General features: G+C 39.4%; 1 protein-coding gene and 1 long non-coding RNA gene across 2 annotated transcripts; one reads left to right on the top strand and one right to left on the bottom strand.

The window, feature by feature from the left end:
• Positions 1–6562: 6562 nt before the first annotated feature.
• Positions 6563–7330, top strand: LOC308682852 (C-reactive protein-like; the record flags this gene model as incomplete). The annotated part of the gene is made up of 2 exons (XM_081352794.1): positions 6563–6614; positions 6708–7330. The coding sequence occupies 2 exons, from the start codon at positions 6563–6565 to the stop codon at positions 7328–7330; spliced, it is 675 nt and encodes a 224-aa protein (XP_081208920.1).
• Positions 7331–16042: 8712 nt separating this feature from the next.
• On the bottom strand, positions 16043–18168 carry LOC308682626. The gene is made up of 4 exons (XR_014029173.1): positions 18097–18168; positions 17577–17617; positions 17025–17099; positions 16043–16934 (listed from the first exon to the last, which is right to left on the bottom strand). It is a non-coding gene; the product is annotated as an uncharacterized lncRNA (long non-coding RNA).
• Positions 18169–25260: the final 7092 nt, after the last annotated feature.

Here is a 25260-nt window from a genome sequence, read left to right as displayed (position 1 = left end):
AAAGGCAGCGGAGCGCGTGATGTAGACTCTCAGCACCTGACGGGGCATAAGAGGTTGTCACTGTCCTCGCTATCGGACGTTGGCAGAGCCGACAGGGAGATGACTTGCGCTCTAAAGGGGGTACCAATCGCTTTGGGGATGTAACCGTGTCTCGGTTTGAGGATGACTTTGGAGTCATTCGGACCAAACTCAAGACATGCGGGGCTAACAGATAGCGCATGTAGATCACCCACGCGTTTTGCTGAAGACAGAGCTATCAGAAAAACGGTTTTGAGCGAAAGGTATTTCAAATCCACAGAGCAAAGCGGTTCAAAGGGAAAAGCCTTTAGGGCCTCCAGGACCAAGGACAGATCCCACATAGGAACCGAGGGGGGCCGCAGGGGATTCATCCGTCTAGCTCCTCTGAGGAAACGGATGATGAGCTCATTCCTTCTTAATGCATGGCCGCGCGTCGTCTCCGCGAATGCTGCAATAGCCGCCACATACACTTTGAGCGTGGAAGGGGACCTGCCTCTTGTAGCTGTTGTGCATGGATCCGAGCTCTTAGTAGCGCACCATTTAGAGAACACAGACCATTTAGACGCGAAGAGCCTTCTCGTGGAAGGAGCTCTAGACTGCGTGATCGTGTTTACGACCCCTTCTGGCAGGACAGCGGGTATCCGTTGATTATCCACGCATGCAGAGACCAACGCTCTGGATAGGGATGCCAGATCGATCCACCGGCCTGAGAGAGGAGATCCTTTCTCACCGGGATCGGCCATGGGGCTAAGTGCGACAGCCTCACTAGCTCTGGGTACCAGATTTGGTTCTCCCATCGTGGGAATATGAGGAGCACTGGAAGATGCATTTTCCTGATCCTCCTGATGACCTGTGGTAACAGGGAGACCGGGGGGAAAGCATACAGCGGGAGGCTGGGCCAGGTTTGGGCCAGCGCGTCCTCGCTCTTTGAGAAGAACGTCGGGCAGTGAGCATGTCTTTTGACGCAAAGAGGTCGACTTCTGCCCTGCCAAACAGGCGCCAGAGTGACTGGACTGTCTGGGGGTGCAGAGACCATTCCCCCGGGGGAATGGTGTCTCTGGACAGTCTGTCTGGGCCGACGTTCAGGTGGCCTGGCACGTGCGCGGCTCTCAGCGAGCGCAATGAGTGATGAGCCCATACGAGAAGGCGTTCTGTCAGTTTGCAGAGGTTTCTGGATCTGACACCGCCCTGCCAGTTCACATAGGACACCACAGACATGTTGTCCGAGCGGACTAGCACATGGTGATCCCGTATGTGTGGGAGGAAGCGCTTGAGCGCGTTCTCGACCGCTATCATCTCCAAACAGTTTATGTGGAGGCATTTCTCCTGGTCTGACCACAGGCCAAAGACCGGTTTGCCCTCGAAAAGAGCGCCCCAACCTAAGTTGGACACATCCGTCGAGATAACTTTGCGGTACGAGACGGACCCATTGTCACTCCCCGCTGGTACCAGTCGGCCGCTAACCAGGGCTTCAGTGCTGAAAACGCAGCTCTGAGTCACTCTGATTCGAATGCCGCCGGAAGCCCAGGCTCTGCGAGGCACTCGGGCTTTTAACCAGCTTTGCAGCGGGCGTATACGCAGTAGACCCAGCTGAAGTACTGCTGCAGCTGAGGCCATACAACCCAGCATCCTCTGAAATGTCTTGAGAGGTGCGGTGCTGCCCGGCTGGAAAGACGCGGCCAGGCGTCGGATACAGCGTGCATGCTGTGTCGACAAGCGGGCCGTCATTGCCACAGAGTCCAGTTCCAAACCCAGAAAAGAGGTTGACTGACTGGGCAGAAATGAGCTCTTGGTCCAGTTGACCGTGAGACCCAGGCTTTCCAGGTGGCTGAGAAGCACTGTTCTGTGAGCGATGAGCTCTTCCTCTGACTGTGCCAGAATCAGCCAATCGTCCAAATAGTTCAAAATTCGCATCCCCTGACCTCTCAGGGGAGCGAGAGCCGTGTCCATGCACTTCGTGAATGTACGAGGTGCTAAAGACAGGCCGAACGGCAGGACGGTGTACTGATATACCTGACCGTCAAAGGCGAATCTCAAGAATGGCCTGTGACGGAGTATTATCTGGATCTGAAAGTAAGCGTCTTTCAGATCGAGGGAGATAAACCAGTCCCTCGGGCGAATCTGCGCGAGGATCTGCCTGGTTGTGAGCATTTTGAACGGCTTTTTCGTAAGAGCTTTGTTCAAATATCTCCGATCCAAAATCGGTCTGAAAGCTCCATCCTTTTTGGGAACGAGAAAATAACGTCTGTAAAAGCCTGACTCGCTCAGGGAAGGCGGTACCGGTTCTATAGCCCCTTTGCACAGAAGTGTCGCTATTTCTGCCCGAAGTAGATGTGCTACTTCCCCATTCACTTTCGTCTCGGTTCGCGCTTCAAAGCGCGGGGGACAGCGAGCGAACTGCAGAGTATAGCCCTTTTTACTGTGCTCAGCACCAATTCTGACGCGCCTTGAATAGCTTTCCACGCTTTCACGTGTGCAGCTATGAATGGAATTAGAATGGCCTCCGGGCTCTGATTGCCGCGTATCGTGAGGCGCGAGGGCGGCGTCGGGGCGAAATGTTTGTTAGTATGTGTGAGCGCTCGAGGGCGGGCACAGAACTTACATTTGAAACATGACCGGTAGTGAGAGGCCGTGTAACAGAGCGGACAGTGAGTAGGTGTGGGCACGGGGGGGTGGACACGTGACCTACTTCTAACACTAAAGCGGCTTTTGCCCACTTTAAGAGAGTGGGCTCTGTGAGAGACACGGGATTTATGGTGCTTGTGTGCAGGGGTGAACACAGAAACGTGGGCATATTCACTACACTTGAAACACATGTGGCGTGAGCCGTGCAACCAGACATTATACTCTTTTGAGATTTCTCTGGGGTGCCATAAAACGGTGTTTAGGTGCAGGCGAGCGGATTGTACAACGCGCTCATTGGCTGCAAAATATCATCTACAGTCTCCTTTTTAAGGGGACTGACAGAGCGAAATGCTTTGAAGACTCATATGTTTAGACGCTCATAAATACTCAAGTACCATGAGTAGTTGTGGGCACTGTTTGTGGGCACGTTCCTACATTTAACACTCGAGCGGCTAAAAGGATCATTTTTTGGCTTCAGATCTCGAGAAAAGAAAACTTTCCCGTAGCGTAAGCAACTTACGCAATACGAGAGAACCTCTCGTAAGAGAACGTGTCAGCGCCTTATTACATTGTCTGCTATATATTTGCCTCTTATTTATTAAATACAGGTAATTGGTTGTAAAACATTGATCAAAATTAAGATACAATTTGTACAAAATGAAAATCTTTTAAAAAGAGACTTTCTACAAAACAAAAATCATGTTTTACCAACTCCATATCTTTCTCATGCTGCATGCTCACTGCATGCTCACTTTCATAATCAACATTTATTAAATTAAAAAAACATAATGACGTCACATATTTTCCAACCCAGCCCTCGGCCCTGTTGCAACGGTCGTTGTTTAGGTACCTTAAACGCGCACGTACAGTCTCGGAGTCATCGCTGCAACCAGGAGATGAAGAGCTGAGATCCACATAGCACATCTTCGTCTCTGCCACCCCAGGATGCTAGCGCGGCTAGCGCGACCAGCGCCGTTGCTAGGAGGGCGCCAGCGCCTCTGCCTCGCGAGTGGATGATAGCCCTGAAGACGCCTAGCAATGATATACCTTTAGTGGTAGTATACCTTTAGTTAAGTTATACCTTAAGAGTCTTCGTAGCACGATAAGTTATTGGAAACGCAGCCCAGGTATGATGCGTAATGGAGATTCCAAAGCGCTCTTCTTTGGTCAGAACCAGGCGCGTCGTTAGACATGGGCATCCGGGGCTGAAGCCCCGGATGTTTTTTTTTTAGCCCAGGATCTCAAAAAATTTAATTTATTGATAATTATTATTGTTTTTTAATACTTTTGTATTTATTTTAAAAAATTGGCCGGGTCTTTTAATCTATTCTTCGGAATCAATCATGTATTAAAGACTATTAAAATGTGTTCAAGCAGCGTCAAGTTCGCGCGAATGGAGCGAAGGGGTGGGAACGTCCGGCCCGCAAAACAGTTTGATGCGGCCCGCGAGTCAAGTAGCGCGAGTCACCTGCGCGCCGCATCGGTTTCAAGTTTCTCACTGATCAGCTTCGGGGCGCATAAAAGGATCGGAACGAAGACAGCGGAGGACTTTACTGTGTGTGTGTGTGTGTGTGGTAGTCGTCCACGAGGGGCTGCTGCTTTTACTTTCGTTTTGTCATTTGCGTATTAAAGTGGAATGTGTGGCCGACTAAAAAATTATTTTTCTTTCTTCTAAATTCTTTTAACTATAAGCAACCTAATTTGTCTAGATCTGTATTATTTCCATTGTATAATGAGCTTAAATATTGCTGCGCAGTCGAGTGATTTATTTAGTCTGCTTGATTAACATTATTACAATGTATTCCTATTTATCTCTGTAGCCTGTGTTCGAATATTTCACCAGCATCAGCCTTTTCACAGTTTGTATCACTCCGCTTGTCTGTGTTTGCGCAACTTGCATCATTAAGCCAGTAGGTGGTGACAAGTGACTGTCTTTATGAGAGAACAATTGAAATTTAATTGAACTGATTTAATAGTGCCAAAAACATTGATTAACTCAAGAAAGAAACAAGTTGCTGAAACCAAACTTTAATGCTAAAAAGTTTACATCTATGCAAAATAATCCTTGAAAGATTTCTCATTTAAGGCCATTCCTGTTTGGAATATGTGATTGTGTATTGTCAGCTATGCAGAAACATTTTGCATTTCCATTTTCTAGTGTGGATCATTCATTTCAACATTTATCCTCATTCTCATGTTTAAGAATCTGTTATCTGCTTGACAAATAATTTATGTATGCTATACTGCCCACTGACATGCTTTTAAAGCTATTGTTATCAAAAAATGTTGGCCTTCAAACACCTTAAAATGCACATATGTAGGTCCGAGAAATCAAAATTTTCTCGGGGGAGCATGCCCCCGAACCCCCCTGACTACCTCACATTTGAATGTGCGTGTCTGTGAGGTAGGCCTAATATGGGCTGGTGTGGCTACAGTGCCAGGACTGAATTTTTTAACCAGTCTGCCCCCTGCATATAGGCCTAAAATATGTTATTCTCTGTATCGAATCATGTTATCTTGTAACCCACCCCCAGCCCCTGATGTTTCCGGCTCAGCCCCTGATGTTTTTAAAACCTAGAAACGCCCCTGGTCAGAACCATGGAGAGCGATCGCGGATAGGTCCCGTCAAAACTTTTTACAATGCAACAAAATATTTAAAGAGCATCAAGCTATTAAAATCTATATTATGTATACGCACAGATAATATAACAGTATAGGCCTATTAGTCAGTAATTTTTATTTGGTTAAACAGTGATTGGATAAGGTTTTTAATTTAACGTTTTTAATTTAAGGCCCACCCACAATAGGTCTAGCCAATCCACAACTGGAATCCTGGCGCTGTGCCTTAGCGCTTAAGTAAATTTAAAATAAAAAAAAAATTGTCTGGCCAATCCGATGCCCCTGCACACGTGGGGCCCCTAGGCTGCAGCCTACGCAAGCCTGTGCATTAATCTACGGCACACCTATAATAAGTGTTTATATTCGGACTATTTTATGTTGGTTCGGGACTTCGGGTCATACCGCAGCGGAGTAGCCCAGTACCTGCGCGACTCATCATAGACATTAACAGAGAGAAGTAGATCCGGCAAAAATGTTCTTCCGCAAGACGCGTGCATGTAGTTTTGTTTATTAACAGGCTAGAGCGGCAAAAGTTACGGACAGCAGCTTTAAAGTAAAACCTAAGGCTAAGATTTTTGGATTAAAATTTATGTGAATATGCTATTTCTGAAATGCTACTTATCTCTTTTTCATCATTTTAAATAAACTTCTAGCTTTTCTGCAGTCCTGTGGTGTTACTCTATATAGTATAGAGCAGTATTAGATACACTGCCGATTTTGCAGGTTTTCCTACTTACAAAGCATGTAGAGGTCTGTAATTTTTATCATATAGGTACACTTCAACTGTGAGAGACGGAATCTAAAACAAAAATCCAGAAAATCACATTGTATGATTTTTAAATAATTAATTTGCATTTGATTAAAATCGGCAGTGTGTCAAATACTTGTTCTCCCCACTGTAAATACAAGTGTACAGGCTTCATGTAGTCTCTCATTAAATGAATCCATAACAGTATTCTGGAAATGGAAAACTACATTCAGTAACTGCAAAACTGCATGCATAATAATAATAAAAAGATGACTGGGAGGCTCATACGTGAATCTGGGCTGAACCCAATCTGCAAATAAATACTCGAGACACTTCTAGTCACGACCATCTGACCTGATCTTCTCTCTGATAACACCTGCTGAACATCGTAAGTACTTGTAGCTTGAACCTTTTGTCTCTTTTATGTGATTGAACACTTAATAGTGATAAACTCTTGTAATTTAATATTAAAAACAATGAAACCGTGAAGAATTTGTCTGCTAAAAGGAGTAATGGATTTTCCTTTGAACTTTTTTCCTTCAGACCTGCAAGATGTTGCTTTTATTTTTCTGTCTGCTTTCTCTGAAAGCAGTGGCAACTGAAGGTACATCATTTTACATTTTACACAGTTTCACAGATTGGCATAAGCAGGATTTTGTGTGTCTAAAGATGGTTTATGTTGTGTTTTGTCTTGCAGTGGGTCTTGGTGGTAAAGTGCTTCTGTTTCCAACTAAGACTAACAACAGCTTTGTTAAACTCACTCCTGAAAAGCCACTGAGTCTCTCAGCGTTTACTCTCTGCATGCGTGTGGCGACGGAGCTCCAGGGCGAGAGGGAGATCATTCTGTTCGCCTACCGCACACCCGAGTACGACGAGCTCAACGTGTGGAGAGAGAAAGATGGCAACTTATCCTTGTATATTCAGTCTAGTCACGATGCAGCGCTTTTCCGCCTGCCTCCTCTCTCCACGTTCCAGACTCACCTGTGCGTCACCTGGGCCTCTGCGACTGGGCTTGCTGCTTTTTGGGTGGATGGACGGCGCACTGTGTTCAAGCTCTATAGGAAAGGTTACTCGGTTCGTCCTGGCGGCACCATTCTGCTCGGCCAGGACCCTGATGAAAATGTGAGTTCCTTTGACGCAGAGCAGAGCTTTGTAGGTGAAATTACAGATGTGTGCATGTGGGATCATGTTCTCCTAAGCCGTCAGATCAAGGCGTTGCATTTAAACCAGGAAGGGTTTCTGACGAAGGGAAACGTGTTTGACTGGAACACCATCAAATATGAGACCAGTGGAAATGTTATAGTGGCTGAAAATAAGTGATGCAGATCTGATTCCTCCACACAGTTGTGTCAGTCTTTATGATATGTTTTAATGAGTTACAAAGCTGTAAAGGCTAACAAATAAATTCTCAGCATCACAACTACAGTGTCTGTGCATCATTTGGAAGAAAGAGCTGAATGTTGAAAAAGGGGTTTTAGTGGTCTATGTATTAAATTTGTATTTTACAGAACCAGTCAAAAGTTTGGACACTATTTTTAATGTTTTTGAAAGAAGTCTCTTACGCTCAGAGACTGCATTTATTTGATCAAAAATACAGAAAAAAAAACTAATATTGTGAAATATTGTTACAATTCAAAATAATGGTATAATCTTAATTTACTTTTAAAATATAATTTATTCCTGTGATCAAAGCTGAATTTTCAGCATCATTACTCCAGTCTTGATCCTTTACTCCAGTGTCACATGATCCTTCAGAAATCATTCTAACAGGAGAAAATTAATAAAAATTTTCCCGTAATAATGACTTGGTTTCTCATTATAATAACTTATTTTCTTGTAATAATAACTTGTAGTAATAATAAGAAACTTTCTCATATAATCAATGTGGCGATTAGAAACGTGTTTGACTGGAACATCAAATATGAGACCAGTGGAAATGTGCTAGTCGTGCAAGATAACTATGAGTAGTAACAGCATATTCGCAGTGTACAAAGCTTTTAATGTTAAACAATTTTTATTTAATTTTTTATATTTTTAATTTGGGAAAAAATCTGAATTTTTACTGAAGTACACCTGCACAGGACCTCTAAAGGATTCACAGTTATGTTGATATTTTGATTAATATTTTGTCCTGGAAAAAAAAGAAAGACAATGAAGAAAACGCTGTTACATGATTATCTTTTTGCTCCTCGGACATTATTATATATTATATTATTATAAGTACACTACAGCTTTTTCAGAACAACAGCACAGACCTAATAAAGGAGCATATCGGCCATTTGAAAAGAGCTTCATTGGTAAATATCTCAGATTGCAGGTGTTTTGGCTCTATATTACTTAATTAAAGAGTTCACGGGAGCGCCAGGACGCATGCGCGAGAACTGAGCTTAAATACCATAGATATCATATAAAGGCTAGATGTCTCGTCCGCGCTGCTGGCCAATGGAGCTCGACATCCGCACACGGCGGCCATCTTACGACAGGATGCTCGCTCACTCATAACATGGTGCATGTACTTTTAAATAACCATAACTTGCTCAATTTTCAACCGATTTTCAAACGGTTTGGTTTGTTATAAACGTCAGAGATGTAGCTATTATACTGCATACATATGAATAATTATGTTCAAAATGTTTAAGCATTCAGAATTATAGCCACGTTAATAACGTTTGTAAGAAACCAAACCGTTTGTAAATCCGTCCAGATTTCAGCAAGTTACGAGCATTTTAGTTGGCGTATGTCACTCACCTTCCGTCCACAGCATCAGGGAGCAGCAGCGCAGTCTCCTGACCTAAGATGGCCGCCAAGTGACGACACAGCTGACTCCGCCTTGAGCCATCTAGCCTTTCTATCCACAACTTTCCTGCGAGTCTTAATGGGCGTCGCCATGACACTCGATACTTCCTGTTGCCGGTATCTCAGTTCCAGTTTAGCGTAACGCTTAATGAAGCTTGCACACAAGGGATACTCGCGTCGCGGTACAAACGGGTGAAACTGATTACTGACAAGTAGTAATGCTGACAGATTAAGCAATGGCTCCTTGTGGCTCAACGTGTACCATTGTCAGGTGCACAAAACACGCGAAAACTGAAGGATTTTATGAATGGGACCTGTTTCCAACATAAACGGACCCTCTACGCAGATAGAGTGTTTCTTGTAACGCTACTTAGAAAAAACTGCAGTACAACTGTATATATTTTTAAGTGGTATGTTTATTGTTTTCAATAATTTGAAAATTAATTCGAGAATTAACTTGAATGTGCAGCAATTTGTACAAATAGAGAGTATGTTGGCCTATATTTGTTATAGTCATTAAATAAGAGCATTTAGTTTCATATTTGTTCAAATATTATAATGCAATTTTTTTCCATCTATGTTGATTATGAAAAGTGAACACCATGATCATCTTCATCTTTGCAGCAGACACTGACACAAAACACTAGTTTATTAATAAAAATCAATGCACGCGTTTCACTGGTTTTACAAATGCACATCTTGCTTATTGCACGCACACTCGGCACACATATGATGTCAAAATAACGAGATATTGTGTTGAAATAACATTATTAATAATAATAAATCTTTAATAATATTTGATTGAATGCCGAATGTTGTGCTTGTTCAATTTAATAACATTAATACTTTAATTGTGATCATTAAAATAATTGAATATTAAATATTAAGTGGCCAATTTTTGCTCATTTCTTAAAAGTATTTATATATATATAATATATATAGCACCCCCTCAGCACACGTTAAAAAATTATCTGCCGCCGCCCCTGGTTATAACGGCCCACGTATTAAAAATGATTGGGTCTAAATTGGGCTCGGGCTCATAATTACAGTTAATGTGTCGGGCCGGGCTCGGACACAACGGGCTCAGGTAGGGTCGGGCTTGATTTTTTGGGCCCTATCTAAGCTCTACTCCTCATTATCCAAGCAAATTGTTTGGGTTTGTTGAGGCTCTCTGATAGCGGTATCTTCAGGCTAACGTAAACCGGAAGTTCGATACCGGCTTGTTCTACGTTGCCATAGCGATCACGGGAAAGGTCAGAGTTCGGGAAAGTCTATGTTAAATACTCCCAAGGAGTGAGCAGTCAGTAACAAGTAGTAGTAGAAGAAGAACGCCGTAAGCTCAGTTCTCGCGCATGCGTCCTGGCGCTCCCGTGAACTCTCGTCAGAGGCCCACATTGAGGAACACTAATAGTTGGATAAAGTCGTTATTTTTGTTGTTTTTCCGCACAAAAAGTATTGTCGTCGCATGATAAACTTAATGTAGTGCCACTGTAGTTACTTGGACTATTTTAACGATGTTTTAATAACTATTCTGGGTCGGCGAGTTTCGGTCACACTGGAAGCCTATGGAGGAGTCAAAATTCTGTCAGATTTCATCAAAAATATCTTAATTTGTGTTCCGAAGATGAACGAAAGACTTACATGGCTGGAACAACATGAGGGTGAGTAATTACTGACAGAATTTTCATTTTTGGGTGAACTAACCCTTTCATTTCAGTCTATTGACTGTTTTCTTGCAAAAAGGTAGGCCTACCATTATTTATTTTTTCTTTTGGTAATGTGTTTATGACAACATGATATATTCACTCATCTCTCATAAACACCTGCACTGGATTATCTAGTTTATGTCCTTTACTCGACTCTCCAACCTCAGAAAACCTTCACTTCTACTGATGTGGCTGTATATGAGTTCACATAATTCATAATCTGATCCACTGCTGCTGTCTGGTGTTCACATGCAGGCGGTGCATCGTGAGAAACAGACTCATGGCTTGAGGAATGGAAGTCTGCATTCATATAAAGTTCCAACATCACATTATTAAACCACAAACCTATGCAAACAAAACTATATGAAAACCATCAGATAAATTCCAAAAACCTTCACTGAAATATTCTGATATTTGATCACAATTTCATGAAATCATGACATTAACAGTTCTTGTGATTAGGGATGGGCATAATTAATCGACGATCGATAATCGATCGTTAAGAATTTCGTCGATCACGTTTATTTGTTATCGATTAATCTAATGCAGGTTGCGTTGCGTAGTGTGAGTCTTGAAGCAATCGAATTAGCGCGGAGGTATGCATCCCGGCAACGTCAGTCCCCTCAGAGCGGGTGTTTTCAGCGGCTGACTGGCTGTCACCAGGTTGCGGTCGCATCTGATCCCAGATCATGTCAACATGTTTATCTTTCTCAACAGAAATCAGTGGACTGGTGCAGAAGTTCTATGGGAACTTCATGCGTTTTCTCAGATCGGATAGCTATCTGATTTATCAAAACGATTCCATTTACACCCGGTCATATAAATGTGTTTTTGCAAAACGGATATAAATCCGATCTTGAATTCCCGCGCTACATATTTAAATTGTTGCACGTCCAAAGCAACTGATATGAGCTGCATTTTATTGATCATCAGCGAAAATTTCTAAATCAAAGACTGCAACAATATTGCGGCAACAGCCCTGGTAAGATCATTTCGGTTCTTTACTTTTAATGAAGATGATTGTGTTTTGACGAATGACTTTCACTTTGATTTGCGATAGTTTGCACGTTGGCTTGAATAGATGCTCATCTGTGGTGATGCGTGTTCCAGTAACGCCGTCATATCTGGCTATAACATGACATATAGCCCAGCAAGCAATAGCCGTCTTTTCAACGTCTGGGTTAAATATAGACCCGATATAGTCCGGCTATGTGTAACCCACTTTTAGCCCAAATAACATTTAATCTGGATAAATGTATTTTTTTCCAAAATAACTTGTGAGATGTATGATATTCCATCATGTAAGCAAAGTCTACCGTGATTACAAGTTGTTTGGCTTACTTTATTTTAGGCTACATGTTATAGGCTGTGCGTAGCCACGATTTAGCTCGTATTCAGACCCGGCTATGCGTAACCCAATTTTAGCCCAAATAACATTTAATCTGGATAAATGTATTTTTTTCCAAAATAACTTGTGAGATGTATGATATTCCATCATGTAAGCAAAGTCAGATGTGATTACAAGTTGTTTGGTTTGCTTTATTTTATATGTTCTATGTGTAGGCTGTGCGTAGCCACGATTTAGCTCGTATTCAGACCCGGCTATTGTAGCCCACTTTTAGTCAAAACTGATTAATTGTAGCCTAGTTTTTTTGCCAGGCAGTGCATGAAATGGTTGATATTCCATCATGTTCGCATTGGTAATGATATCTACAAGGTTCAATGTGACATTTTACGACATGGTCGATCTGTTGTCACGATTTAACTCCAAATTGGACGGGCTATATGCGGTCTGCTTTAGCCCACCTGGCGAAATCAAAGCAATCTGGTCTACGTACGGCTTGGCTATAGCCCTGATTCAGACCAGCGAGCTAGTATAAGAATATTAGTCTTAAAAATGTTTTCGCTCACACAGCTTAATGTTTGCTGTCACACATAAACATAACATTCATACACAATCTACGATATGACTGTCATTTCAAATTAAATAAAATGCAATTGCATTTCTCAACCGCTAGATGGCACAATCGAAACACTACTGAGACATGACTACTGGGACTGGGACCATAGACAGTATATAAACACTGGGACTACTGGCATTGCGCGACTAGATCACTTTAGCCAGATCTCGCGATAAACATTTCCTCCATTTTCCATTTTATTTTACACGAGGCTGCTGTCAGAGAGCAACGGGCGAGCAACACTCTGAAAACCTTCAAATTTCTACTTCGGTCTTGTAAGTATGCGTGTTATTTTTGTTATGTTCATTGTTTAAATTAGTTAGTTGTTATAATGTGTAGAAACCGTGACATTTTAACATTACCATTGCAGAGTACTATTTTTCTCCAACAAGTTAACGTTACTTGCACGTGTTATTGCAACTGTGTGCCCTTAATCTAAAATGTATCTAAATTCAAGGTGGTAAGCATGAAACTATGAAACTTATCATTACTATTTTTTATTACTATTAAAGATACCAATATATTTTTGTTTTTAGATTGGAGTAAGAAATAATAGTTTTTGATTTAATGCAAATTTTCAAAGTATACTTTACATAAAACTTAACAGCAACATAGTGCAACATGAAAAGAAATTATAAAAAAAAAATTTTCCTTTCCAATTAATAAAAGGTAGTGGCAAACAGTAAAGTCTTTAAACTTTAGTTAAAAGAATTAAAATATGCAGCATACATTCAGTTTTCAGTGAATTTGTTTCAGATATATGGTGCATAAAAACCGCAATGCTGCTTCTCCATGTTTTGTTTTGACTTTTTTTTTTTAATTTTGACTTATAAATTTGATATAAAAGTAGCTGGCTACTGTCCCAGATGACCTGAGAGGTCTGCTCTGGATGGTTCATAATGCATCAGAAGATTAGAAATTTACTTTGGCCTTAAAATGTTAATTAATTTAATAACCAGCTGTAGTATTTTGATATGAGTTCTTTGACAGACATATAGCCAGTGTAAAAACCTCAGAACTGGAATGATGTAATCCACTTTATTCGATTTCAAGACACTGTTTATTGCAAATTATCCAGCAATCGGTCAACAAAGTACAGCAATTGAATATACAGAACACTTGTCAATGACTACCATTAAATGTCTTGTTACCAACATTCTTCAAAATATATATTTTTTTGTGTGTGTTCAACAGAAGAAAGCCATACATGTTTGGAACCAAGTGAAAGTGAGTAAATGCTTACATGATTTTTTTTTAGTGAACTACCCCTATAAGTATCTTTTTATGTTCATTAGAGTTAGGCCTATATGAGTAAGTGATAAAGAATGATTTATAGGGATAGTTCACTTTGAAATTAAATTTTGGCATGTTTTAGCTTACCTTAAGGGCATCCAAGATGTAGGTGTCTTTGTTTCTGAAGAAGTTTCAATTTTGATATTTTTAGGTCAAACTGTTCTTGTCTGTCTGTCAGTCATATAATGCAGGTCTATATGGTCACTACCTGAAAGAGCACGATTTGTTATGATTTCTCTTACATTGAGCGCGCTTTTTGACGTGCCTACATTTGTAATTAAAAAAATTTGGTCAGCAGGAAAAATTGTCTAACGAACAGTTCTGTTTAAAAATACGTACTGAAATCGAACCGAAAGCCTCGTACAGAATGGTTCAATACGTGTATCGTTACACCCCTAAAATATATGTGTGTGTATATATATATATATATATATATATATATATATATATATATATATAAATAATTAGTGCATCACCATTATGCAGGCAAAAATGTTTAATTATTGATATTAATTTATTAATAATATTGATATAAATTATATAGTCTCAATCTATATTCCGTTAACTCTATATTGGCCAGCTCTAGTGTGCATCCTAGCAAAAGTGAATGACTGTAATTAGTTAAAAATGATTGTCAACAATGCTTTTCTTGAGCAATAATTTTTTTCTTTTTCTCATTTGGCAGACGCAGTGATGACCAACTTTCCTTCGGCGACTGAATGGGAAATAAAAAATGCAATTTCTGGTCATTTTAAACAAGCACCAGGAAGAGATGGGGGTGGTGGTTTTGGATATAAAGCTAATAATTCATTCTTAAAAATTTAGTATCTTAAGTTGTTTTACATATTTTCCAATATTTTATTTGTTAATTTTTATGTTTGAATGTTGTCTAAGTTGTTAATATAATTGTTCTAAATAAATCCTTTATATTCAATTAGTTTGGATGGATTTTCATTTATGAGAACCTGTTATATTTGAGTGAAAAGAATCCTTATGCCTCATTTTGTTGTCTATTACATGTATATGTAGTGTAATTGATGACTAGTCTATTCTTGGGCTACGGTTAGACGTCTATTAGATTTTCACTGACAGCCCAAAATCAGCCTTGTTTTAGCCTAGACCCATATTGCCTGTCTATTAGACGTATATATGTAGTCGTTTAATAGCTGTCTAATTGATGACTAGTCTATTCTTGGGTTATGGTTAGACGTCTATTAGACGTATAAATATAGTCATTCAATAGCTGTCTGATTGTCTATTCTTGGGCTATGGTTAGACGTCTATTAGACGTATACATGTAGTCATTCAATAGCTGTCTATTCTTGGGCTATGTTTAGACGTCTATTAGATTTTCACTGACAGCCCAAAATTAGCCTTGTTTTAGCCTAGACGTCTGGGCTGTGTTTAGACGGCTATTAGACGTCTATTAGACGCAAAATTGCTTGCTGGGAGCCTAGGCCTATAAAACGCTCTCACATGTTTATTTCTTAGCATTTTTGGGATAAGTCAAATTTACATATGTAGTTTCAACAACCAGATGCATTTACTCTTGTCCAGTTTCGTCTGGATTGCGTCTCAGATCTCCTCCTGAAGTGGTTTGAGCGATCGGGTTTAAATCCGCCTCGAATGCGTTTCGGAGGGCATTTACATTTGGTCTTTTCACGATCGGATAGTTATCCGATCACAGAAAACGGATGAAGTGGCCATGGGTCTCTGTTTAAGAACGCCGGCTCGCTGTTCCGCTGTTTTAGAGCACTGCAGGGCATCTTCAAGTCTAACGTTACCGAACGTGCAGTTTCACTGCCACAAGTTGATCTTCTTGTAATAAAGATCTCATCGAGGACAAACAAACTGTATTTTTGTATTTTCATTGCATTTTTAATTTATAAAAAGTTGAAGAAATAATGAATTTCAATATAAAAATATGAATGATTAATCGATAGTCGATCGTTAATTCTCCCGACGATCGACTAAGAAAATTTAATCGAATGCCCATCCCTACACTGTAAAAATAAAAGGTGCCTGGAGGAACCTTTTGGGGTTCTTCACTTTGCCACACCGGCGGAACCGTCTGTAGATCCTCTAGGCACCCTTTAAAAAGGGGCGGTTCTCTGAGGAACCACACAGGTTTCCTGAGGAACTCTTATATTAGGCTCTGTGTGGAACCACTTTGGGTGCCTCCAGGAACCAAATTTCATTTTTTTTTTATATTTAATTTCATGTTGTTACTATGGTTACCTTTGACTTCTATTATAATAAACAAATTGAACCAAATACAAAATAAGAATTGTTTATTACATATTTGATATTCATTTTTATACATACACTTCCATGCACATGGGGAAAAAAGCTAACTATAGCTTAATATCAATGAATACACAAAAAAATAGTATAATACATAAGCAACATAATCAACCATGTATATACAATAGATAAACAAGAAAAGACATCTCAACAAAATGCATGGAAACACATATGTTCCATGAAATAAATCAATGTAAAAAAATTACATTTGAACTAATTAAAAAATGTCCATCATACTTAACTTTAAAACATTTGTGTTTCAGTACGATGGTTAGTCTGACATCACTGTTACCAAGTCCAAAAGCTCTATCAGATGCCAAAAACAAACAACAGTGCTAATATACACTGATTGTGCTGTAACCTTAATCTCTATACTGAAATCTCTGATGGTTAGTTATTCAGCTATTTTGAATCATAAAATGTTTAAGTCTGGGATGCCGTTAGACTGGAGACTGTAATGTACACTGTGGCTTTTGAAAAGCTTAAATGTGTGACTTGAATCAACAGTGTTCATAAATGGTTGTTGAGTATTCTCATGAAACAAGATAGAGGAAGTAGAGGCTTCGACCTGGAAACAGTATTAAGGTGCAGTAAAATGATCTGTTGTTCTGTGAATGTTCACTGGTGAATTCAGTCATTTCAATATGAATTCACAATCAGCAATTTCGTTTGTGGTCAAAAATGTCACTATGGGACCAAGTTGGTGTGAGGTACTTAATGAGTTAGAAAAGTGAAAAGGTACAGCATCGTTTTCCGTTTGTTTTTCCTCTTTTCTGGTGGATGGTCCAGGCACTTCAATGATTTTCAGGTCTACAGGAGGATTTTTATTCTTGTTCAAACTTGTATTTCAGCTTACCGAGATCCCTGCAAAGTACAAAATTTACTGTTAGTAATGTTATTAAAGTGATAGTTGTGAAACTTAAATAATTTCCTCAGCCTTGTGACGTTCCAAACCTGTTTGACTTTCTGTCTGTGGACCCCAAAAGCAGATCTCAGTCATAATGCAACCCCAGTCACCGGTCGCTTACACTGCATGAAACACAAGCAGAAAACAAATGTGTAAATCATTCATGAAACCATTTTATGTACTCTTGTCTAGTTCAATTCAATGCAACAATTTATGTAAAAATGGTTAAGCTCCAAAAATGTCCCAGAAAAGATACTAAAAATAATCAATGAGTTCAAATGTGTTATGGGTTGTGTTGTAAGTCTTCTGAAGCCTAATAGCTTTTTCCTTTTTTTTTGTCGAAAGACTAAACTTGAAGTTATAATTCAGAGTTAAAATGTCTTATATTCAAATGCAAATGATAAAGATATAAGAAAAAATGCATAGCATTATTTGTGAACCAAACCTGGGATATTTTACATGAATGAGATTTGAGATCATGAGAAAAGATTTTCAGAGAATAACTGATTTAAAAAACACAAGTACACAGTCAAACAATACAATTTCACACAGAGAAAGTTCATAGTAATAAAGTACTGCATGTGGTGCAGGTAACTTACTGTAATTCAATGTTGCCACTGAAATGTTCAGATTATTTGTTCTGGGGAAACAAAAGAACAAAGCTGATTATTCACAACATAATATTTATTGACCAGTAAATGGCTTTAAAATGGTATTTGAGAGAATGAGGGCACCTGTAGTAAGTAAAGTTAAGTTAGGCTAAACAAAAACAGAGCAAACTATAACCTGTTTTTGTTATTCATAACAAACGCCAAGAATCAGAGAATTTTCTAAATTAGTTAGGCTATATCAGCAATTTGAAGACACAGTTGTACAAAATATGTTGAATTGAATGACTAAATCAATCTAAGACAATAAGTCAATCATTTCCATTTGTTCATAAGATCAACGTAGTTAGCATCGCGGCTAAAACCTTCATACCAGATATACTGTGCAATAAACGAGTGGTAAACACTGTAAAAACGTAGTAATGTATAATAAATTTAGTTTATTTATATGTGTGTTTAAATATATAGTGAGTAGACTCTGTATTTATATTTATTTGGCGAGTTTACAAACCTTGTAATGGAGAGCCGAATAAACGGCGGAAGCTTTGATGAGAGGAGCCGTTACTTTCAAACCGATGACGTCGATCAGCTGAGCTTTGTTGCGCGCGAGCATCACTGAAGCGACGACAGCAGAGGAATAGCAGCAGTTTCGTGACAGAATAACACCTTTCTCCTCCTGCTTCTTCTTCTTCATATAATATTATTATTATTATTTAGTGTTGTTGTTTAAGGTTTAAATTACTTAATAAAATAGGCCTATACTAAATATATGTAAGCTACCCAAGTGAAAAAGACTAGGTTACTGTTAAATGTATTAAAAATGCATTAAAGTATATTTGTATTGTAGGTCTACTAAAAACACACTGAAGTACATTTTTAATACATTTAATAGTACATCTTTTTCACCTGGGTATGTATACTGAATCAAACTTGCCTATAATAATAATAATAAAAATGCATTAAAGTATATTTGTATTGTAGGTCTACTAAAAACACACTCAAGTACATTTTTAATACATTTAATAGTACGTCTTTTTCACCTGGGTATGTATACTGAATCAAACTTAAGTAGCCTATAATAATAATAATAATAATAATAATAATAGGATAATAATTATAATAATAGAATAATAATCTAATTCTGGCCTCACTGAACCATTGGGTTCCTCCAGATGCTGGCTTTAACATTAGAGATCTTCCAGGAACCACTTAAATGTTAAAAGATCTTCCAATAACCCTTTTATCGCATTTAAGTTCCTCTATTTTCCCCCAAAGCACTTCGAGGTCTCATGGTAATGAAAAGGTGACTCCAGAACCTCTGAAGTAAATACAAAGTGCTTAAAGGATCCTGTAAGTTCCAGCAAGAACCTCAAAGATTGTCAATGCTCCTCCAGTAACCCTACTATAGGAAAAAGAGCTTTGAGGCACCAAAATTACATTTTGAAGTTCCTTGAGGATCCAACAGGATACTTGAGGCTCCTTTAGTTTTTACAGTGTACTTGTGATATTGAAAAGGAAAAGACTTAAGTAAAAAAAAAAGAAAAAAATCATGCATTTTGCTTTCTCAAATCGCATTAAAGAGAGCATTGTTGTATTGTGGAAAGGGTTTTGTATTGTCTTTAGACATTTTAAATAGGACCGTATTGGCACACAAGTGTTTATTCCTTATTATCACCTGATCGGGTACATGTCCTCTCTCTATGTAGATGTATGGTGACAGGGGGGCGCTTGAGCAGTTATCAAAGGGCCAGACGTCCGCTCTGCCCATGGTACCGTGACACGTCGGCGACCCATACTGATCTCTGGGAAATAGAGGCTGCTTGAAGGCTGCTTTCGGGTGGTGGAAGGAAAGATGTTCCTCATCTGCATTTATCAAACTCGGAGATTGCTCATTCACATCAGCCGTGCTGATAGAGAGAAAAAGAGAGCTGATCTTAACGATTTAAGTGGCATTTCTGCATGGATTGTTCTGAAAATCTGTCACAATGTATTGCTTGGATTGCATAGAGGCTGTTATTGAAGGATGGGACTGACCAAATGGAAGATATTAAAGCATGTTCACTCATCCCACATCTTTACAGATTTAGATTTAGTGGTTCTCAGCTGGTTTTGCTTAATGGCCTAGATTTTACATTGGATATCAAGTGGTGTCCCAACACAATACCTACCAACCAACCAAAAAAAAAAAAAAGTGCATAGACCCAATAACATGCAATAAGCCTGGTTGCGTTTTATGAATTGTATTTTGCATTGTTTTCCTCTTCTGTTCACGGCCCATCAGACCAGACTCATATTTTTAGGTTGCAACCCACCAGTTGAGAAACACCGATCTATGTACATTAATTCTTATGAATACATTAGCAAAAACAGCCTGTTTAATTCAGAAAGAGGTAGAACAAGTCATTTAAAACAAATTTACGACTGTTATCTCACAAGAAACCTTGATGGACCTTGACTAACTTAAAAAATGCTAGAAAAGTCTTAAAGGTCCCGTTCTTCGTGATCCCATGTTTCAAACTTTAGTTAATGTGTAATGTTGCTGTTAGAGCATAAATAATATCTGTAAAATTATAAAGCTCAAAGTTCAATGCCAAGCGAGATATTTTATTTAACAGAAGTCGACTACAGTGAACGGCTCGTTTGGACTACATCCCTCTACTTCCTTCTTTAATGATGTCACTAGAACCGTTTTTTGACTAACCTCCGCCCACAGGAATGCTCCCTCAACTCTACTGGCTACTTGCACACTTCTTATAACTTAGGCTACTGTGTTTATTCAGCTCTTACGGTGATTTTCTGAAGTAAAACTGACGCTTCATCTTTTGTGTGATGTACAATAAACTTTATTAAACTCATCAGTATATGTTTGATCATCATTCGGACCTGGTCCGAAACAGCAGACTTGTAGGCTATTAAAGGAGAACTCCGGTCAATTTTAACATTGAGCTCATTTTTTTTGTACATTTGGAGTGCTGTCAATACAGAGAACAACGACAAAAATCGGTGTTGCCTACACCGAGTTATTCTATTTTTAAAATTTGCACCCTGTTGACTTCAATGGGGCAAGTACTAAACCTGCTTTTAGCCTCTTAACATCCTTGATGTGTCATTACAAGTGCACAGAAAATGTGAGTGATTCCTTCTGAGTGAACACGAGTGAGTCTGACTGCAGTAGATGTGAAAGAAATGTATAGAAATGATGTTATTTAAGCCAGCGCAAATACCTTTGTTTACATCCTGTTTTTCGGTTGAAGTCCAAAGTAGTCGATTGCCGAGTTCACGCGCGTGATCATAGGTATTAAACCTATGCGTGTGAACTCTGCAATCGACTACTTTGGACCACCGATTTTTGTCGTTGTTCTCTGTATTGACAGCACTCCAAATGTACAAAAAAATGAGCTCAATGTTAAAATTGACCGGAGTTCTCCTTTAATAAATAATGGATACATACAAGCAGATGACAAATACGTTATAATAACCGTAATTAAACTACTAAACTATACCTGTTTCATCTCTATACAGCACTCTGACTCTGTAGGCATTATTGTCCGACTCGAAATGAACGCCGTTACTGAGAGTTTCTGATATTATCATCATTCCGTGAGATGAATTTTTCCTGACAGACTGAGCGCGAGCTCATGAAGCTCTGCCCCCTGGGTCGTCCAGCAGCACCTCATTTGCATTTAAAGGGCACACACTAAAACAGCTCGTTTTTCTGAGCCCCAAAAAATGTCAATTTAAACATGCTGTAAAAAATTATCTGTTGGGTATTTTGAGCTGAAACTTCACATTCACACTCTGGGGACATCAGAGACTTATTTTACATCTTGTGAAAAGGGGCATAATACGGGACCTTTAAGTTATGGTCCCTTTATAGCAAGTTAAAGACATTTACATTGGACATTGGATTGGATAAAGTCATCAAGACCCTTTAAAGGTCAATCATATAGTTTAATTGTGAAGCATCTCAGATCATTTACCTTGGTCTGCTCCCATGTCTTCCTCTCAGTGTCTTCATTTTAATTCCCGCCATCTCTAGAGTCGGTTTTGTCTGCACCCTGGTCAGTTTTGTTGCGGTCTGAGCGTTTCTTTCAGGGAATAAGTATTTTTGAAATGGAAAATTAATGCACTTAGATAATTTATATATTAAACAATAACATGGTTTTACCTTTATAATAATACAGGCAGAAATTAGAGAGGACAAACCATCTTCTTTTCCATAATTTCAGTCCACTGCTATCCTATAGAAAGATATATTTATGATCACACACACATCTCTGATAAATATAACCTTGATGTATTTAAAATGCAGCTACACTTCTAAGATGACCATGTTTTTAATTTCTGAATCTGTATTTTATATATTTTTGTGGCCCTTAAAGTAAAACATGTGTTGGTGGTATAACAAAAAAAGGGAAATGACATCACAAAGACCCCTGCAGAATGTCAAGGTCAGAAACTCTCTAAAAATATCAGATCATTTGATATTTTAATGCTTTAAAAATAAATTGTTATTTTAATATTAATTTTTCTATATAGCTTTAGTCTTTAGTCTTAGTTAAGGTAATTTTAACTTATTTCTTGTTTATTTGAGTTTTTCATCTATTTAATTGTATTTTATTTCTGCTTTATTTTAAATTCCCCAAATCTATCACCAAACTTTTTAGTTTACAATAACAACACTGGCTACAATATTTTTTTGTGAAATATATGAAAACAATGTTACATTTAAACTCGAAAGTTTTCAAGGTGCAAGAAAAATATATCAAGGTCATTATATCAAAGATTTTGTTGAAAAATGTAATACTTTTTTTTTCATACTGTACGAAATCAATGTGAATACAAATATTTATGTATATTTTCCAAACCGGGTTTTTGTCTTATCCCGAATCACTACGGCCAGGGGCGGATTAAGGTGGTCAGGGGCCCCTAGGCTACTCTTTGTGTGAGGCCCCCCCCTAAAAATGTATTTAGTGCCATACATGGTCCACACGCAACTACGGTGAACTGGCATACACACATTGAGAGAGCCACTAGTTTCCTTTACATTCCTTCAAGTGGTGGCCAATTCACATACCCAATCACCTGCTTGTTTTTAAAAAAAAAAGTTTCTTATGGGTCAATTAGGGTCTTTTTTTGTTCGCGCCAGGCACGGTGTTACAGGCCCACCCAAAACTTTTCTTCAAAAAAAAAAAAAAAAAAAACCTTTTAAAGGGGCCATGTGTCATGTCTGGCAAAAAAAATCAAGTCATACTCCACATTCCATACCAGATGGGGGCAGTATACCTCCAGAAAGTGAATTGGTCTACTCTAGAGTAACAAACGAGAAACGGCATAGTCTCTATGCTCCGCCCCTACCTTCTTAGCTGCACATATACAAGTGAAAATAGGGACAACATCTATTTAGAGTGTTACGCTGCCCGCCTGAAGCTAATTTAGCAGCATATATCAAGTTTGATTTTCATTAGCAATACCACTTCTAGCTAAGTTATCATTAGTCACCAAAAAACATTCGGTCTCATTACACCTTGCAATGTTTTCCGTTACGTTTCGTGCGTCCAGGGTGTGTAAAGCAGAAGCAGCCTGGCCAGCGGCGGAGTATGCGCGATCCGTGAGTGCTGAAGACGTTCTGCACGGCTTTGATGGGTGCGCAGGAGGACACAAATGGGCGGCGACAGCTTCTTCCAGTGGCGGGAGCTTTTTCCTCAGCGCCGTCAACAGATAGAGCTTTACTAAAACTGTATACACCGCCGCCGACTTGAGCTGCAAAGAAGCTCTGGCCGCCCTGTCAAGGACGCTTGTCAAAAAGTACGGGGAAACTTGACCGCTCTAAAGATAGTGAGTGAGTGCGCGCGCGCGGCCGGGGCTCGCTCTCGCTCTCTCTGCTAACGTTAGTTCTTTAGAGGCAGAAGAGCGCTCGCGCGCCTAAAATGTCATATTTTGGCATGAACGTTCACCCGCCAGTGTGGCGGATAGCCTTTTGAGATATACTCGCCAAACAGAAAATCTACCCGCATATGGCGCTTGGCGGGTGTTAGTTTTGGACCCTGCGTGCGTCTATTTGGGGTTCATTATCATCGACATTTCAAGCTTCTTAGGTAATGTTACATTTTAGCATCAGCTTGGTAGAGACGGGCTCTGGTAGATAACAGGTGAAAACCAGATCGGATCTGTGGGTAAGTTAGAACTAATTATCAAACGCAGCTACGGTTAGCCATCGCTAACATTAGCACGTTTATCGAACAGCCTTCGATACATTTCTATGTTATAACTTCCCGAAAAAACTACACAAACATATAAAACAAACTTCTAGCGAAATACTAACAGCATCTTACTTGCCAATCCAAAAGAAATGTTGCAAGTTCGGAGTCAAACCTAATTTCTTTCATGTCCATCAGTTGTCTCCAGCGATGGAAAGCAGGGTTTACTCGGGTTCGGCTCCTTTTCTTATCTGATTTTATTTGTGCTTCAGAGCGCGGTTTTTCCCTGCAGCGGGTGGTAGGGGTCTCTTGCCAAGGGCTTCAGCCATCCTTCCGCTCTCTTCCCTGAACTGAAATGTAGTAGTGAGCTGTACTTTCCACACGATTGACATCAGGTTCAAGTACGCCCACAAGCCGTGGGAGTTATTCGTGTATTGCATGTTTGGCTGGTGGTTATGTTGCCCGTATACCGCCTCCCATGGCCGAAACTGGTATTACGACACCTGTCGGGCCGTGGCTAGTAATGCTAATGCTAATTAAGGTTGATATCTCTGCAGCACTATAACTTGACATTTTTTTAATGACATCATCGCCCTTCAATTCTTCTCATTCTTTTGATGCGTGTAGCTCATTTTTGGGATATTTTTACCTCAATTTTTACACATGGCCCCTTTAAAGGCTGTGTTGCAGGGTTAATTTTTCAACGAATTTGACATTTCTAGATGACAAAGACAAAGTTTACCAGTACTTCGACACTATGACAAAGGTTAGCGGTACTTATCTGAACTAACGTCATGATTCTACTAGATATAAAGAAAACTTTGATTTTTCACTCGGTGCTAGTAAATGACAGTAAAAAAGAAAGTGCCGTTATTGTGCACTGCTGCTCGTAGACTAGCTCCATTGCTCATTGCTGGGTTGCTAAATGAACTCACCAGGACACTTCACCAAATCTCCACTCATTCTACTCGGACCATGCATTTAATTATTAAGTATTTACGACATTGTGGTGGCGTTCAAGTGCGTTTAACTCGTAAATACGATCTATACGAGATGATACTATAACCATAATACTAGGCTGAGGCTACCTTTCCTCCACTTCTCCCCAACGTGACGTCATCACCTAATTGCGTAAAAAAAAAACGTTAATACCAAAAACGTAAAAAACTGGTCTGTAAGACCATTTTTATGACATTTTAAAAATGATATACATATCTTGAGTGATTTATACCCATTAATCGACAGTGGTGGTTAACCTGCAACATGGGCTTTAATATAGGGCCTATTCTAATTTTGTCAAGAATTATAAAAAATCAGCAATAAGTTCATAATTTGTGCTAAAATATTCTAAATGTTTAGTTTTAAAAATAATTTTAAAAAGCTGGCTGGTTATGTCTATTTTGATGTTTCTGCGCAAGTTCAGCAGTTCGGGTTTGTTCCGATCAGAGCTCGTGAGTGGAGAGCGCATTTCTGAA

The sequence above is a fragment of the Scardinius erythrophthalmus genome (assembly GCF_964197995.2).
Source record: "Scardinius erythrophthalmus genome assembly, chromosome: 22".
Classification (NCBI taxonomy): domain Eukaryota; kingdom Metazoa; phylum Chordata; class Actinopteri; order Cypriniformes; family Leuciscidae; genus Scardinius; species Scardinius erythrophthalmus.
This window is presented reverse-complemented; position numbering and strand designations above follow the sequence as displayed.